The 13,697-nt window shown below is 39.0% G+C and overlaps 3 protein-coding genes across 13 annotated transcripts; all 3 read right to left on the minus strand.

The window, feature by feature from the left end:
* Positions 1-383: 383 nt before the first annotated feature.
* Positions 384-1,279, minus strand: LOC133736568 (S-adenosyl-L-methionine-dependent uroporphyrinogen III methyltransferase, chloroplastic-like). Its single transcript, XM_062164109.1, has 3 exons — positions 1,138-1,279; positions 592-669; positions 384-498 (listed from the first exon to the last, which is right to left on the minus strand). Exons 1-3 carry the CDS (start codon positions 1,246-1,248, stop codon positions 406-408), a joined length of 282 nt encoding a protein of 93 aa, XP_062020093.1. The 5' UTR covers positions 1,249-1,279; the 3' UTR covers positions 384-405.
* Positions 1,280-1,801: 522 nt separating this feature from the next.
* LOC133735129 (uncharacterized) lies at positions 1,802-11,425 on the minus strand. Of its 11 annotated transcripts, none has more exons than XR_009858762.1 (9): positions 10,994-11,425; positions 10,617-10,853; positions 9,790-10,203; positions 9,168-9,629; positions 8,691-8,792; positions 6,045-6,393; positions 2,945-3,133; positions 2,658-2,814; positions 1,802-1,994 (listed from the first exon to the last, which is right to left on the minus strand). XR_009858762.1 is itself a non-coding variant. In XM_062162546.1 (7 exons), the coding sequence occupies exons 4-7, from the start codon at positions 6,246-6,248 to the stop codon at positions 1,916-1,918; spliced, it is 504 nt and encodes a 167-aa protein (XP_062018530.1). In that variant the 5' UTR covers positions 6,249-6,393; positions 8,691-8,792; positions 9,168-9,629; positions 9,790-10,608; the 3' UTR covers positions 1,802-1,915. The 11 variants fall into 11 exon arrangements, 3 of the variants coding, with proteins under 3 accessions (XP_062018530.1, XP_062018532.1, XP_062018531.1); XR_009858765.1 differs by having other exon boundaries at positions 9,168-9,334; positions 9,428-9,629; positions 10,617-11,425; XR_009858764.1 differs by having other exon boundaries at positions 9,168-9,354; positions 9,428-9,629; positions 10,617-11,425.
* LOC133737163 (uncharacterized) lies at positions 7,408-7,932 on the minus strand. The gene has a single exon (XM_062164773.1). The coding sequence runs from the start codon at positions 7,930-7,932 to the stop codon at positions 7,408-7,410; it is 525 nt and encodes a 174-aa protein (XP_062020757.1).
* Positions 11,426-13,697: the final 2,272 nt, after the last annotated feature.

Consider the following 13,697-nt stretch of genomic DNA (forward strand, 5'->3'; position numbering starts at 1 on the left):
ATGAAAGCTCTACAACTCTTTACAATTAACAGGATACATAAAACATGATAATCAACAAACATCATCAACCAAAAAGTACGAGACCACCAAACTGCAAACAACCATAGACCTAAAAAAGCGAATAGACAATTAGGACAAATTAAACTTGAATCAAAACATCAGAGTGTTAAGGAACCACTAGAAGGGTAAAGAAAAAGAAAAGAAAAAAGTCACACTTAGATATCAATTGCCATTGCTGACACTATTGGATATTCTCAACAATATAATTGTATTTTTATCGATGTTTCTTTGGTTAGATAATGAACATACTCACTTTAAAAGAAATAGGTAACTAATGGAGCCACTTAAAGTTCTTGAGACATTCGAAAATTCTTATTAAAAGGCTCAACTAAATAATAGAGTTTACTAATATTGATTCATTATTGTACCTGGAATAACTTGCACTTGAATTCCTTGCTTTTGCAAAAAATCCATCTCCTCTCCACCCCTTCCAAACACCTAAAAGACAAACAATATGCTTCATCATAATGTTACAAATTCAATATGTAAGGAATTGCCATAACTTTTTGAAGATAAAATCTAAGAACTCACCAGTGGTTCCCCTCCTTTTAGTCTCACAACAGTAGCTCCAGCTTCAGCAAAACTCAGTAGCAGTTCATGTATCTCCTCCTGAAATGTGAACAAAAGGATCCAATTACTTAACGGTTCCACAAAATCCCAACTCATTAACCTCAACAATCATTATCACAAAATGAAATGTTTTAACTAGAACTCCAATGCGATTCACAAGACTTTACAATCATTACCACAAACCCAAATGCCCCATTCACCCAGTTACACAAAGATTAAAAATTTGCAGTTAGGGAATGCACCCAATTAGAAATCAAAGCAAAATTTGAAAGACACATTCACAAACCAAAAGCTGCGTTGGGTTTGTGTCTTTCAACTCAGAAGCTGTGTTGAGAAACCCAATTCAAAGAAGTTTGAATTGGGTTTGTGAATGTGGTTTGTGTCTTTCAACTCAGAAGCTGCCTACACCACCACATTCACAAACCCAATTCAAACTTCTTTGGCAATCTTGGTTTCAAAAAAAGACACAAACTTTAATATAAACAAAGAAAACCCAGATGGAATTACCTCATTTACATACGGCCAGATCTTCGTCAAGTGAGAATTGAGCCAACTGTGACCTGGCCTTGGAGTGGCGGTTCTCGAGCTTGACGAAGCCGACGACGAGCGCGAGCCCATTCAAAAAAAGTATTCAAATAAAATGATAGCTAACTATCACTACACCAATTTTTCAATCAGACGACAGTTTTTCACTGTCGTCTGAATATAGAGTTTGCTGTTGTTTATCTCAATGATATCTGATACATGAATCAGACAATACCAGAAAACTGTCGTCTGATAAAGTTTACTACAACAGCGACTACTATACTATCTGTTGTCTCAATACCACGAAGAACAACAGCAATTGGTATCTTAACTCTTGTGAAAAGTAATCTCAGTTGACAAACCCTGGAAGAATGTTGACGTGTAACGAACATTTGGAGGACATTGATTTGTAAAAAAACTGTTGTCTGAAGGAAGCTTGTAGATCAGCAAAGTAATTGAATACTATTGACTAACTTTGAACAAGACAACAGCAAAACTATTAAAGCCATTGTGTGTCATTGCTTCAGACAACAGTTTTTTCTTTCTTTTTTCTTTATGTTCATTTGTTAGACAATAGTTTTTTATTGGTATTAAATTGTCTAAGATAGGAGAGAAGACATACATTCTGTACAATATAATTAAACAACACATCCTTGATTCCAAAAACCATTTCATTCCATCAGCAGTATTCATCCCAACATTTACACAGGAATTAACCTTGCCCAAGTGCCTATATCTATTTCATTAGCTTAACAGGCTTTCAAGTTTCATGAGCTTTACATGATAATAAAAAAGAATACAATTTGCCCCATCTCCCAAGATAGTTGTAAGCAAAATCACTGCAAGGAAAGAAAAGTGGATGCAATTAATAAATTGTCAGCGTATTGAGAGCATCATGATCAAATACTAAAGATCTTATAAAAAGTAGATTGACACAAGTCAATCAAAAATTATTGAGATGCACCGACATTCACATAAGTTGACAGCAACAAACTGAAAAGGGAAATATTGAGGAAAAGAAGAGTCTACATAAAGGATAAAGAGAAAGCATAATTAAATCATTCATAGACCGGAGTACAAATAGTTCCTAAACTCATCTTTCATAAAATACCCCAGAATTGGCTGGCTTTATAACTACCATAAATGGTAACTTCACACTTGGCATCCCGGAATGTTGCTGATTTTACCGCCTAAACGAGGAAAGTTTACTTGTTTGTAATATATCTGAGTTGCCCTTAGTTAAAACTGCTTACAGAATCAGTAAGACATGCCCAATAGATCCATGAAAATTTAGGTTTTTAGTCCAGTTGATGTCAAATGCAGCATGCAACTGTATCTTACATCGTCCTATAAAAAGTATGACTTTCTTTAGAAGGATAAAACCAATAACCAACCTTTGGAAGATAATTATCAATTATACGGCGGAGGAAAACACTATGCCAGCACAGAAAACATATCCAAAGCATGATGGAAACAAACAACTGCGTACAGGGTTCTATTACCTATCAACAGTTGCAAGGACTGCAGCAGCTGGCAACTTGAATAGATTTGAGCTACCAGAGCTTCCAGTTTGAAACAATGGGGCAACACCTTCAGAAGAACGAATAACTCCTACATCTCCTGGCACCAACAAATCTCCACAACCCTTAATGGTATCTTCTGGTGCACATAAAAGAAGCATATAATCACCAAACACTAAAAGCCTGAAAATTTTCAACCTCCTAATGCAAATCAGGCAGTGCATCCAAAATTAAACTCTAGTGCTCCAAAAGAGAGTGAATAACTGTACCTTGCAGATAGGGGAAGGCCTCTTCGGGCAAATATAACAGATCCGGACAAGACAACTAGTGCTTCTTTAGTTGCATTTGAATCTGAGAATGCATTGCCACATAAAACAAGTGAAGAACGCTTAATATCAGCAGCAATAAGTGCATTATCTCCTTTTAATTCAAGGCCAATAATGTCACCAATGTCTGGACTGCATGATCAGCTCAGACATACAAATTGGCTTAGGAAAACGTAGGTAGCAACAGTAATAAATTTCACAAAAGAGAGGGATCTTGTAAAGGTTGGCATTTCGACCACTATATATATATATATATATATATATATATATATATATATATATATAGGGTTCTTGACCAAAAGCACCAAAATGAGCCAAAGTTATCCCACTTACCCCAGCAACTGATTTTTATTCCCACTAACCCAATTTAAAGAGAAATGACTATTCTGCCCTCAACTTAATTAATGAATTACATACTGCCACTCACTAATCTCTCTCCCATCCCGATCTCTCTCTCTCCTCTCTCTCTTTCTTCCCCCCTACTGACCTCCGACTCCGGCAACGTTTCAGACCCTCTGGCGCTCGCCCAGCCTTTCCGGCGTTCGGTGCTCGAAGCAGGCGCATTGGACCCATCCCTTCCGGCGCTCGAGTAGCCCCTCCGGGGGTGAGTGGACAAGGAGTGACCTAACTAATTTAGGCCGACACCAGCTGCTGCTGCTCTGAAATTGAAGTTGAAATGGCTTCTGCTTCGGCTTCAGGCACCGGGTGCTTTGTTCAGTGACGCCTCCCACTCGGCGAATGTCATCATCATCGTACTAACAGGATTCTACGGCTTCACCGGTTACCCAAACCCCTCATCTCTTTTTCTTCTTCTTCCCAAAAGGTGCCATCTTTTCTCTATTCTCTACAAAACTAATCTATTCTAAGTTTTCACCTCTCTGTATAATTTGATCTAGCGCTAATTAATTAATTAATCAATTAACCAGCTGCTGCAATTGCAATTGCAATTGCAAGTGAGAGGAAGGAGCGTTCTTCTTTTGCTCAAACTGCGGCTGTTCGGCATCTCGTGGGTCAGTTACCACAGCTCACGGCCTTCGTTCCGCAGTGGTCAGTCAATCTCCATTCTCCAACACGTGTCTTCTCTCTGCTTCACATAATTCAATGATTGTTTTCTTCTGTCTTCAAGGTTGTAGCACGGTTGAATGAGATTATCACAAATAAATGGTGCACTTGTTTCACTGGATGATGAAATTTTGGTTCATAGTGTAGAGGGACAATGGATAAATTTGCCGGAGAATTTAGCTAAGAGGACCAAAATGCATATGCAGACTTCATATTATATTTCTTTCGTTGTCAGGTTCTAATTAATTTATGAACTCCTGTAAGTGGACGAGTCATCAAGCTTAGTTTTATTTTTTTTCGTCAACTGAAATTTCCATCAACAAGGCCAAGAGAAACAAGATTATCACAAAGCCACTGCTAGAGGGAGCTTTAACTACTTTAAACAATTATTTTGTTCAAGAAGAGGACATTGATGTATGTAGCTTCCTTTTCTCTTCTCTTTTCTCTTGCCTTTGCTTCATACCTCTTACTATTCTCAAATCATTCTTGTTGTATTGGGGGGCAATAGACGTCTATTGGGGGGCAATAGACGTTTTGAATTGATGTAATATTCTCATTTTTTTTCTTTAATCAAAGTTTTATTTGTCTAAATCTAAGAAGATTAGTTCCTATTCTGGCGATTGAAAGTCCTATTGGGGGGCAATAGACATCTATTGGGGGGCAATACATTACTGATAGTCGTCTATTGGGGAGCAATACATGACTGATAGTCGTCTATTGGGGGGCAATACATGGCTGATAGTCGTCTATTGAGGGCAATAGACATCTATTAGGGGGCAATAGACTATTGGGGCAATAGACATCTATTGGGGGGCAATGGACCTCTATTGCCCTTCTATTAGAGGGCAATAGATGTCTATTGGGTGCAAAAAAAACTTTCCGGTGAGATTTTCAGCAAATTCCGGTGGGTGGTAGCCGGTGATCGGACTCCGGCGGCCGGTGACCGGAATCCGGAGAACGTTGACCGGAATCCGGCATAGTTGGCCAGAATCCGGCAAAAGTTGGCCGGAATCCGGCGACCGGTGACCGGATTCCGACGGCCGGTGACGGGACTCCGGCGAAGTCTCTCATGGTTTCTCTCTCTTCCATTTTCTCTCTCTCTCTCTCTAAGTAACAAAAGATAAGGGTAAAATGGTATTAAAAAAAAAATTAAAAACAAAAAAAAAATCTTAATGGGGTATTAGGGAAGACCTCCTTAGAGTGTTTTGGGTAAGTGAGAATTAAAAAAACTTAATGGGGTAAGTGGGAAAAAAATCCCTAAAAATGAGGTAAATGGACAAAATCCCATATATATATATATATATATATATATATATATATATATATATATATATATATATATATATATATATCCTAGTTGACATAAAACTATATGTCAGCAGTTGTGGCTATCATATCATGTACATAAAAATGAGAGAATGTAGCCACATAAACTGTTAAAGGACGAGAATCATGAGACACTGCACGGGTGGGTGTCTCCAACTCTGGTGAATTTTATATCACATAAGCCGTTCGATGCCAGCACCCCTTCTTCACTTATTATACATCATACCAAAAACATACTCAAAATCCAAAAAGAGCTGATGTGCGGCATTAGTAATAAACAATTGCAGGGGGATTAAACTAACAGTGCACAGTTACATAGACAACCACCAAAACAAATGTCGACTGATCGAAGTCATTTTTTTATGCAACTATAAGTTCCCATTTACTTACCTAACTACCTTGCTCACTTCAGAATAAGAGCTTATATTGAAGCTAAGTCGTTCCCATTCACATTTTTCTATACAAGTCGTTCTCAAGGAATCATTAAAGAATAATTTCATTTTGGCCCAATTAAATCTAGTATACAGCAGCTGTTGCCCATGTTAGTATGAACCATGAGTCAAGACTATTCCCCCCTAATACAGGTCATTTTCCTGCCTGATAGATCATGTATTTAACATTATTGTGCTCATGTATTTAACATTATTGTGCTCACCCCAGGCAAAACATCCTCTGCTGCTTTTTATAGAAGAAGTTCCATCTCTTGAGCCTGTTCAATTAAGATATGAAGCACCAATTTCATGTGAGAAAATTCAGATTACAGAAGAATTCTAAGAACATTTAAAAACAAAAAGAATAAGTAAATTAAAAAAGTACGAGTTGACCTCATGTCGTGGGATCCTCTGTTTGATATCCTCATAATATCTTAACCCCAACTTCTGTGAATGTGTCAATAAATCTTCATTCTTCAAATCATCTAATGTACGATGTCCTTTTTCAAATAATTTTAGTGCAGTAGCTGGACCTACACCGCATATTTCCTCAAATAAGCTGATTGTTTTTACCTGCAATTAATTAACAGAAAGTAGAAAGTAGAATTGTCACAATATAAAGAAATGAGGTTAAGACTCATAGTTAGCTCAGATATTGAGTTTTGCCATTCAAACTGTGGCGATATAAATAACATTTAAAATCTACTTGTGAAGTGTACATATATAACACGCATTTAGATTAGGGTCAGGCTTGAAGTAAATAGTGAACATAACAGAAAGAAGAACTCAAATTTCAACTTAGCAGTAGAATATTTAAATCACAGAAGTGACAGAACTACTGAAAACTATTCCATTACCTTTTCATCTGTTTCAAAGTGCTCCAACTTGGATAGCTTTCTGGTAGTCACTATCTCTTGAATCTGAAATCAAGGATGAAAAACTTTAGTTATTTTGAGGATTCACCAGTCCATGGACAGGAACATGTACTCTCCCACGATATGAACTAAAATTTAACCTCTCTAAATAGACTACTGATATCTGATTGCAATTAAAGTAACTGATCACAATCTCTCACCCTGGTTCCCAAACCTTCCTCACAATTTATCAAAGAAATGGGTTTGTGACAAAAAAAAAAAAGGCATAGAAGCATCCCAAAATTTCGTCGCAGCTCATTAAAAAAAAGTAAGTTGTAAAAATTTACGTTGGCTCTTCTATCCTCCAATCAATCAATATATATATATATATATATATGGGAGAATTTTTCGAACAGTACCTGAACTAAAGGTCACTGTGAATTAACGTTCCTCACTTTACACTAATTACACTTTGGTACCTGGACTATAAATCCCGACTCACTTTTGGTACACGCCGTCAATAACTCTGTTAGTTGGCATGCCAACTGCCATATTTTCAAGGGTAAAATTGTCTCTTCACTATCCACCTTTAGAAAATCAATTTTTTTTTAATAAAAAGAAGAAGAAAAAATTGGTGGTGCGATCTTGACCGTAGATCCACCTTTAGAAAGTCATTTTTTTTAAATAAAAAAGAAAAAAAAATTCTTGAGTTGTTCCACCGCACAAAAATTCTTTAGCACCAGCAGCTCCATCTTATCGTCCCCCAAATCGTGGATATTATTTTCACAAATTTGGTATCTGGGTACTTGGTTGCCAAATCTTCGAGACACTGCATCAACAATCCACATTCTGCAATTCCTTCTTTGTAGAGAATCACCACCACCCAAACATCAAGTGGAGCTTGAGAAACCTCACGCACAAAATCTGATCCCGAAATTGGAACCACCGATCCAAAACTTGCAACCTCAGCCGCTTCTCTCAATTCAAACAACCTCTTCCTCCTGTATTCCTCGAGGAAGAGATCGTCGTCCAGATCGGGATCGTCGCCCAGATCGGGATCGTCTTCGAGGTCCTGTTGGGTCTTATCATCAGTCCAAGACTTGTCTTTAGGAAGAGAGGCTTCGTCGTCGGCCGGAGTGAAGGGAGGAGGCTTAAACGCTGGTTTCTTGGGCGGAAGATTGCCAAGCTTTGCCTGATTATCGTTCCACTGGGTGGAGGCTCCGTCCAAGTCCTTGTAGATATAGTGATAGTCCCCCATCCTCCTTGAAGATACAACAATATATTCGAGAGTGTCTGTGTCCATAATCAATCAAGCTCTGCAAGCCACTTTTCTCTCCTTTTCCGTTTTGGGAGCCCAGATCAGAACTGCTATGAACTATGAAGCACAAGGTAGTAAGAACTGCTACCAAGATTGGATTTTTTTTTTCTTCAGTTTTTCATGCTGGGTGTATTTTTTTTTGTTGGGTTTCTCTTAATTTTTGTTGCTTAAATTTCTGGGTTTTGGACCTGAGAGTGGTATGAAGTTGTTTGACATTTTGGGTCTGAATGGTTTTAGTTTAATCTTCGCAGAATGTGAATTTTGTTTTTCTTACTGGGTTTTAGTTTTGGAAGAGTGGTTTGTGTTTTGATGAATGTGTTATGGTGTTTTGAATTGAAAGTGTATTCTGTGATGGTTGGTGAGAAATATATCAAATCCACATTATGTATTTCTGGGTTCTTTGTTCAGCTCAAGTTCTTTGGCTTGGTTATTTTATGGAGATTTGTTTTCCCGGTTGCTGGTTAGAGAGAGAGAGAGAGAGAATGTACCAAATTACCCTTTGAAAAATGAAAAATGACATAAAGTTAACAGAGTTATTGACGGCGTGTACCAAAAGTGGGTCGGGATTTATAGTCCAGGTACCAAAATGTAATTAGTGTAAAGTGAGGAACCTTATTTCACAGTGACATTTAGTTCAGGTACTGTTCGAAAAATTCTCCCTATATATATATATATATAGAGAGAGAGAGAGAGAGAACCCTGAAAACAAGAGATTAGAGTTGATGAAACATTGCTTCACCACTGGGGCCTATAGAGATCAGTGACCAATAGCAAGGATCGAAAGCCTTCCGCTGGAAGTCCTGCAAATATATTTACTGGAATGTCAGAAATGTTCACAAGTTAATATATTCAGTCCCCAAATCCTGAAAATTAAGTAGAAAAACCACCAGAAAAGTTCAATTCTTTTCTGTCCCCAATCACAGATATATCAAAATTATATGAAGCAAAACGAAATGAAAACAATTTAGATCTCCTTATCTTCTTAAAAAATAGAAAACATTCTTAGCAAAAACTCAGATATTACCCATCAACAATCTAAATCCAAAAATAAAACAGAGCAAAGTCACTGCAATATTCACAAAGTCACTGCGAAATACAATTGAGGGAGAAAGAGTGTCAGTACCAGGCCTTCTGATTTATACAGCCAGAAACGAAAGCAAGGAAAGGTTCTTTACCCAATTTCTCACAAAGAGAAGCAATATGGCAAATTTCAAGCTTCAAATATTGAGAGTTTCCTCCTAGTTGAAGACCCAGGCATGACTCCATCTCCAAACCGTTTTCCATCTTCGAGTCCATCTCCAATTCGACTTGGCAAGAGTGCAAAGCCGAGCTCGTGTTCTAGCTGGTCTTCGATATGAAATTCTGGGTCTCCTAATTAAAAACCCCCAAATTACAAAACCCACATCAGAAATCAAGGGTTTGGAGATTTACTTACATCGGGAGTAGAGATCTTCAACCAGTTTGATGGGCTTCTGTATTGACCCTTTCATCTGAAACATAAATTGATGGGGCGGCGGCGAGAGAAAGCTAGGGTTTTGCAGAAAGGGGCGAAGAGAAAGAGTAAGAGAAATTTGGGTTTCGATTTCTCAGTCATCGTCTATTTGGCGCTATATGTTTTCTTCTTCACCACCAAAACACTGAACAAAAACACACTTTTTCAGAGCACTTCCAAATCAATTTCTTTCAATTTCAAAAACCAAAAACTACATTTACAACACACACCCCAATATGTAAAAGCAAAATTCCATAAACATAATCAAGAACAAAGATTAAATTCAAAACTTTCAAAGTACCAACCTGCAATTGTTACAGGGGAATCATCGTCTTTGGACTTCACCTGGTCAGTGCTAGCTGAAACCAAACCCTCTTGAACTCTCTGACACAGAGCACAAGCCATGTGCACCACTCTAACGGCCACGTCCAACTCCTTAGGGTACTTATCTTCCTCCATACTCCAATTTCAGCAACTTGAGAAAAACACCCAGATGGAAAACTACCAGTTGCAAGACAAAAAGACCACGACAATCGTTTTGAGATGCCCAACTGGGGATTTGTGCAAATTAAGGTTCCTACATTCTTGGGTCGTTGATTTTTGGTGATTATCGTAATGCCGTGCCAAAAGTGAAAGCTGGAATAAGATTGAGCATGGCCGTGCCAAGAGTAGGAGAGCTGTAATTAATCCCAGCATACCCAATCAACTGAGCTATACACCTGTAAAAACACATTTCAAATCAAACCCACCAAGAGCACAAAAACAAAGAAAGGAATCAACTTTGTGACACTTGCTGCCATCAATTCTCTATTTAAACTGATTCAATGTTTCTGGGTTTCTAACAGATATAGCCCCGAATACCATCAACTTTTCTCCAAAAAAAGATACATCTGTTGAACCAGAAACTATACCTGACATCTTAATCGAGTGCAGAGAAGAGTAGTTGAATATTTTGACCCGAAAATTTCAGTCACAGAAGGCAAATCCATAAACAATCAAAATAGCAAGATACATGAAAAAAAAATTAAAAATGAAAGATAACTCAGAACTGAGGCCAAATGGTTTCAGAGAACTATAAACACAAAAAGATAACTCTCAATTGCTTAAACTAAGAAGCTCAAAAGACCTTTACCTTGCTCTGGTTTTGATTTCGCTTTTCGTTTTGCTTCTCTCAGATTTCACTCTAGATTTGGGGATCAAATAGCGCTTCAGTTGTGCCCCATCCTCGATTCCGAGTTCGGTCGTCGTCGAAGAAGCTCGGTCGTTGGAGAAACCACAATCGGTTTCGGGGTCGAACCAATTCAAAACAACATATAACCCCAATTAGGAATCACACCAACTTCTCCATGTAACCCCAATCCTATATCACCTAATCTTGGTTATCAATGCAACTCAGAAACCCATTCGACCCAATTGGAAAACCAATCAAAAGAAGATAAATTCAAGGTAGAAAGCAATCAAATTTGAGATGGGTACCAAATTCATAAAAGTTGGCTGCTTTGTACTTACAAAGATTACTTAAACTCTTAAAGAGTCCAGATCTGCACCTTCGAGAGTCGCCCTGTATTACCCAGTGGCCTCCCGGTCGTTCTTTGGAGCCACTAGCGCCGAATCGCTGCCGATTTCTTGCAGTCGCCGACCTTTAATTCGAGAGACTAAGACAGAACGGCCTACAATGCTTGGTCGGCGTTGACATTCTTGGTTTGGCAGGGGGAGGGCAGCAGCGACAGTTGATGAAGGGCAGCAGCGGACGTTGTCGTAGTGGGAGGCGCTTAAGATGAAGGATTGGATGAAGGTTAACAATGGCCGCGAGTTCGATTGAGGGTTTTGTGTTTTGGTTTTGGGAGGAGCTCGAGTTTTGGGAGGAGTCGACTATGGATTCAAAATGGCCGCCAGTTCGCTTAGGGTTTTGTGTTTTGGTTTTGGGGTCGGGCGGGTGCTTTTTTTTTTCTAAGTGTGAAAATTTTAAGTTTTCGTCCCCGCGTCCTTGAATTCATTAAAACACTTAGCGCGTCCACGAAAATGGGTTCCCGCAAATTTTCAAACAAAACTTTTAACACCAGTCATTTTAAGAACCGATGTTAATTGTATACATTTAAATCGGTATTTTTCTAAAACGATGTTAACTTACTTTTTTACATCATGTGCAAGTCTGACCGATTTAAATGACGTGATGTAAATGAACAGATTTCTAGTAGTGGTAACGTCAAAGTGTCACTCTCTATGGCGTTGGTGCCATGCCTACCTCCGTGTAGAGTGGCGTTACGTCCTCTCGTAGAGACGTCCATCCTTGCAGGCGTGTTTGCAGCAGATATGTGTGATCTCGTCACTTTAGCAGGGATCGAGATGAGACATAATGGGGACAGACCACGACAATTCCTGTCGTTTCTGCTGAACATCCGTGTTCTTGTCTCTCCCTAACAACTGGAAGATTGTCTCTTCAAAGTGACAATCCACAAGACATGCGGTAAAGAGATCGCCTAGCGAGGGTATTATATATGGCGGACAATTGTTGGAGTCTTAAAGGTCTAAACCTAACAAAGATCCAGCCTAAGCATAACAAACTGAAACGCAAGTCCACAGGCCCAAGGAAGTGGGAAACCGTAGTAGAGCAGCTAAGGGCACCCAGCCGCCTGGGCACCCAAGCTAGCCGCACCAAGCAGTCGCCTCTACTTACATCGTCAGCCCTGGTATTCTGGCAGCACCAGCCATCCACCACCACGCTACGGTCGACCAGCATGCCTTCACTGACGTCGAAAGAACCTGACCAGATCAAATACTCAAGCACAGCCTCAAACCTTGCTGCAAAATCCCCTACGCCGAAATCCTCAAACTGTCCACCCGTCAGCGGCCAATCACCCACCTCAATCAGCCCCTGCAACCCGCCTACCCGACGCCTGCAGCCACCTCCATTAAGATCCAAATGATGGATTCACTTATCACCAATTGTAGAAAACCCACCACGGCTCAGAGTTAGATTGAAACCCAACCTAGGACCACCATCACCACCAGCTCCACCACTATCAATGAAAATAAAATATAAAATAAAAAATAAAAAAAAACATAAAAAGAAATAGGCAAAAGTTTTTCGATATCTCCATCAGCAAGAGCAAAGAAGAAATTTTGAGATACAAAGCCAAGCGGCTATGATCCCCAACCCTAGCAGAGCTAGGTTTTATTTGTTTCAAAAATGTATTGGGTTTGGCTTGATTTTAATTTTAATTTTTATCACTCATATCTCAGATTCGGCTTTAAGTGGCTAAATTCCACCAACATTAGGTTTAGAGTGAAACAGTTCTTATTTTAATTTTTATAAGAGGCATTTACTGGAGAATAATTTTATGTGGGTGTAAGCCTTATTATTTTTTTTGTATGAGAGGATTTTTAATGAGGCAAAACGATGTGTCTGGCTTTATTTAGCTTTTTAATAGGAGGCAGTGTTCAAAAACTCAGCCGCCTAGGCACTGGGCGGTGGGTCTCCGCCGCGACTAATGACAAGTTAGTGGGGTGGGCATTTTGGGTTTTGGGCGACTGCCTACGAGGCCTAAGCGGGCGGCTGGGTTTTGCTGGGCATCGACGTTGAAATTTCTCTTCTTTCCTCATAAGATCTTGATATCCAATCGCTGAGACATTGTGAACTCCTTGACCACTCCGATTCATGGTTCATAAACGCTATTCAGAGGGAACATGTGGGTGGCCACAATCATCTCCTTCAAGCTCAATGTTTTTGCCGCCGCTGTTCAGTTTTCATTTTAGGGATTGGTTGTGGGTGGATGGATGTTTGGGACGATGGGCAGAATAGGACTTGTGTTTGGTTGGTATGATCAAATTCTCTTCATGATAAATTGATTTTGGTGATCTACGAATTGGTTTTGGAAGATTGAAGGTGCAGTTGAAATTTTGGGTTATCTAATCTGTTGGGTTTGTGAGTTTGTGTCTGAATAGGGAACCATCAGGCCATGTGTTCGACATGCATTGGAATTATCTTATAGAAAATTCATATTATTCTTATCTACTAATTACAATAAGTGTTTATATATACTTTTAAGTGTATATATATTCTTATATATATGTTTATATCCTATAAATATAAATTATAAATTAAAAAAATAAAAACCGCCCGCCTAGGCATCTGGGCGCTAGTCCCCTAATCACCGCCCGACTAGCTCCTAGCGAATTTTCGAACCTTGATAGGAGGCATTTTGAACTGCAA

The sequence above is a fragment of the Rosa rugosa genome, chromosome 3, assembly GCF_958449725.1.
Source record: "Rosa rugosa chromosome 3, drRosRugo1.1, whole genome shotgun sequence".
NCBI lineage: Eukaryota > Viridiplantae > Streptophyta > Magnoliopsida > Rosales > Rosaceae > Rosa > Rosa rugosa.

Excerpts from the sequence above, each read along its gene's own strand:
- LOC133736568 (XM_062164109.1), bottom strand. The coding sequence starts at position 1,248 with ATGGGCTCGCGCTCGTCGTCGGCTTCGTCAAGCTCGAGAACCGCCACT. Across the intron at positions 670-1,137 it reads TCTGGCCGTATGTAAATGAG|GAGGAGATACATGAACTGCT; the intron begins GTAATTCCATCT and ends TTCACATTTCAG. Across the intron at positions 499-591 it reads TAAAAGGAGGGGAACCACTG|GTGTTTGGAAGGGGTGGAGA; the intron begins GTGAGTTCTTAG and ends TTTGTCTTTTAG.
- LOC133735129 (XM_062162546.1), bottom strand. The coding sequence starts at position 6,248 with ATGAGGATATCAAACAGAGGATCCCACGACATGAG. Across the intron at positions 2,859-2,944 it reads GGCCTTCCCCTATCTGCAAG|GCTTTTAGTGTTTGGTGATT; the intron begins GTACAGTTATTC and ends GAAAATTTTCAG. Across the intron at positions 1,995-2,657 it reads GTCCTTGCAACTGTTGATAG|TGATTTTGCTTACAACTATC; the intron begins GTAATAGAACCC and ends CTTTCCTTGCAG.
- LOC133737163 (XM_062164773.1), bottom strand. The coding sequence starts at position 7,932 with ATGGGGGACTATCACTATATCTACAAGGACTTGGACGGAGCCTCCACC.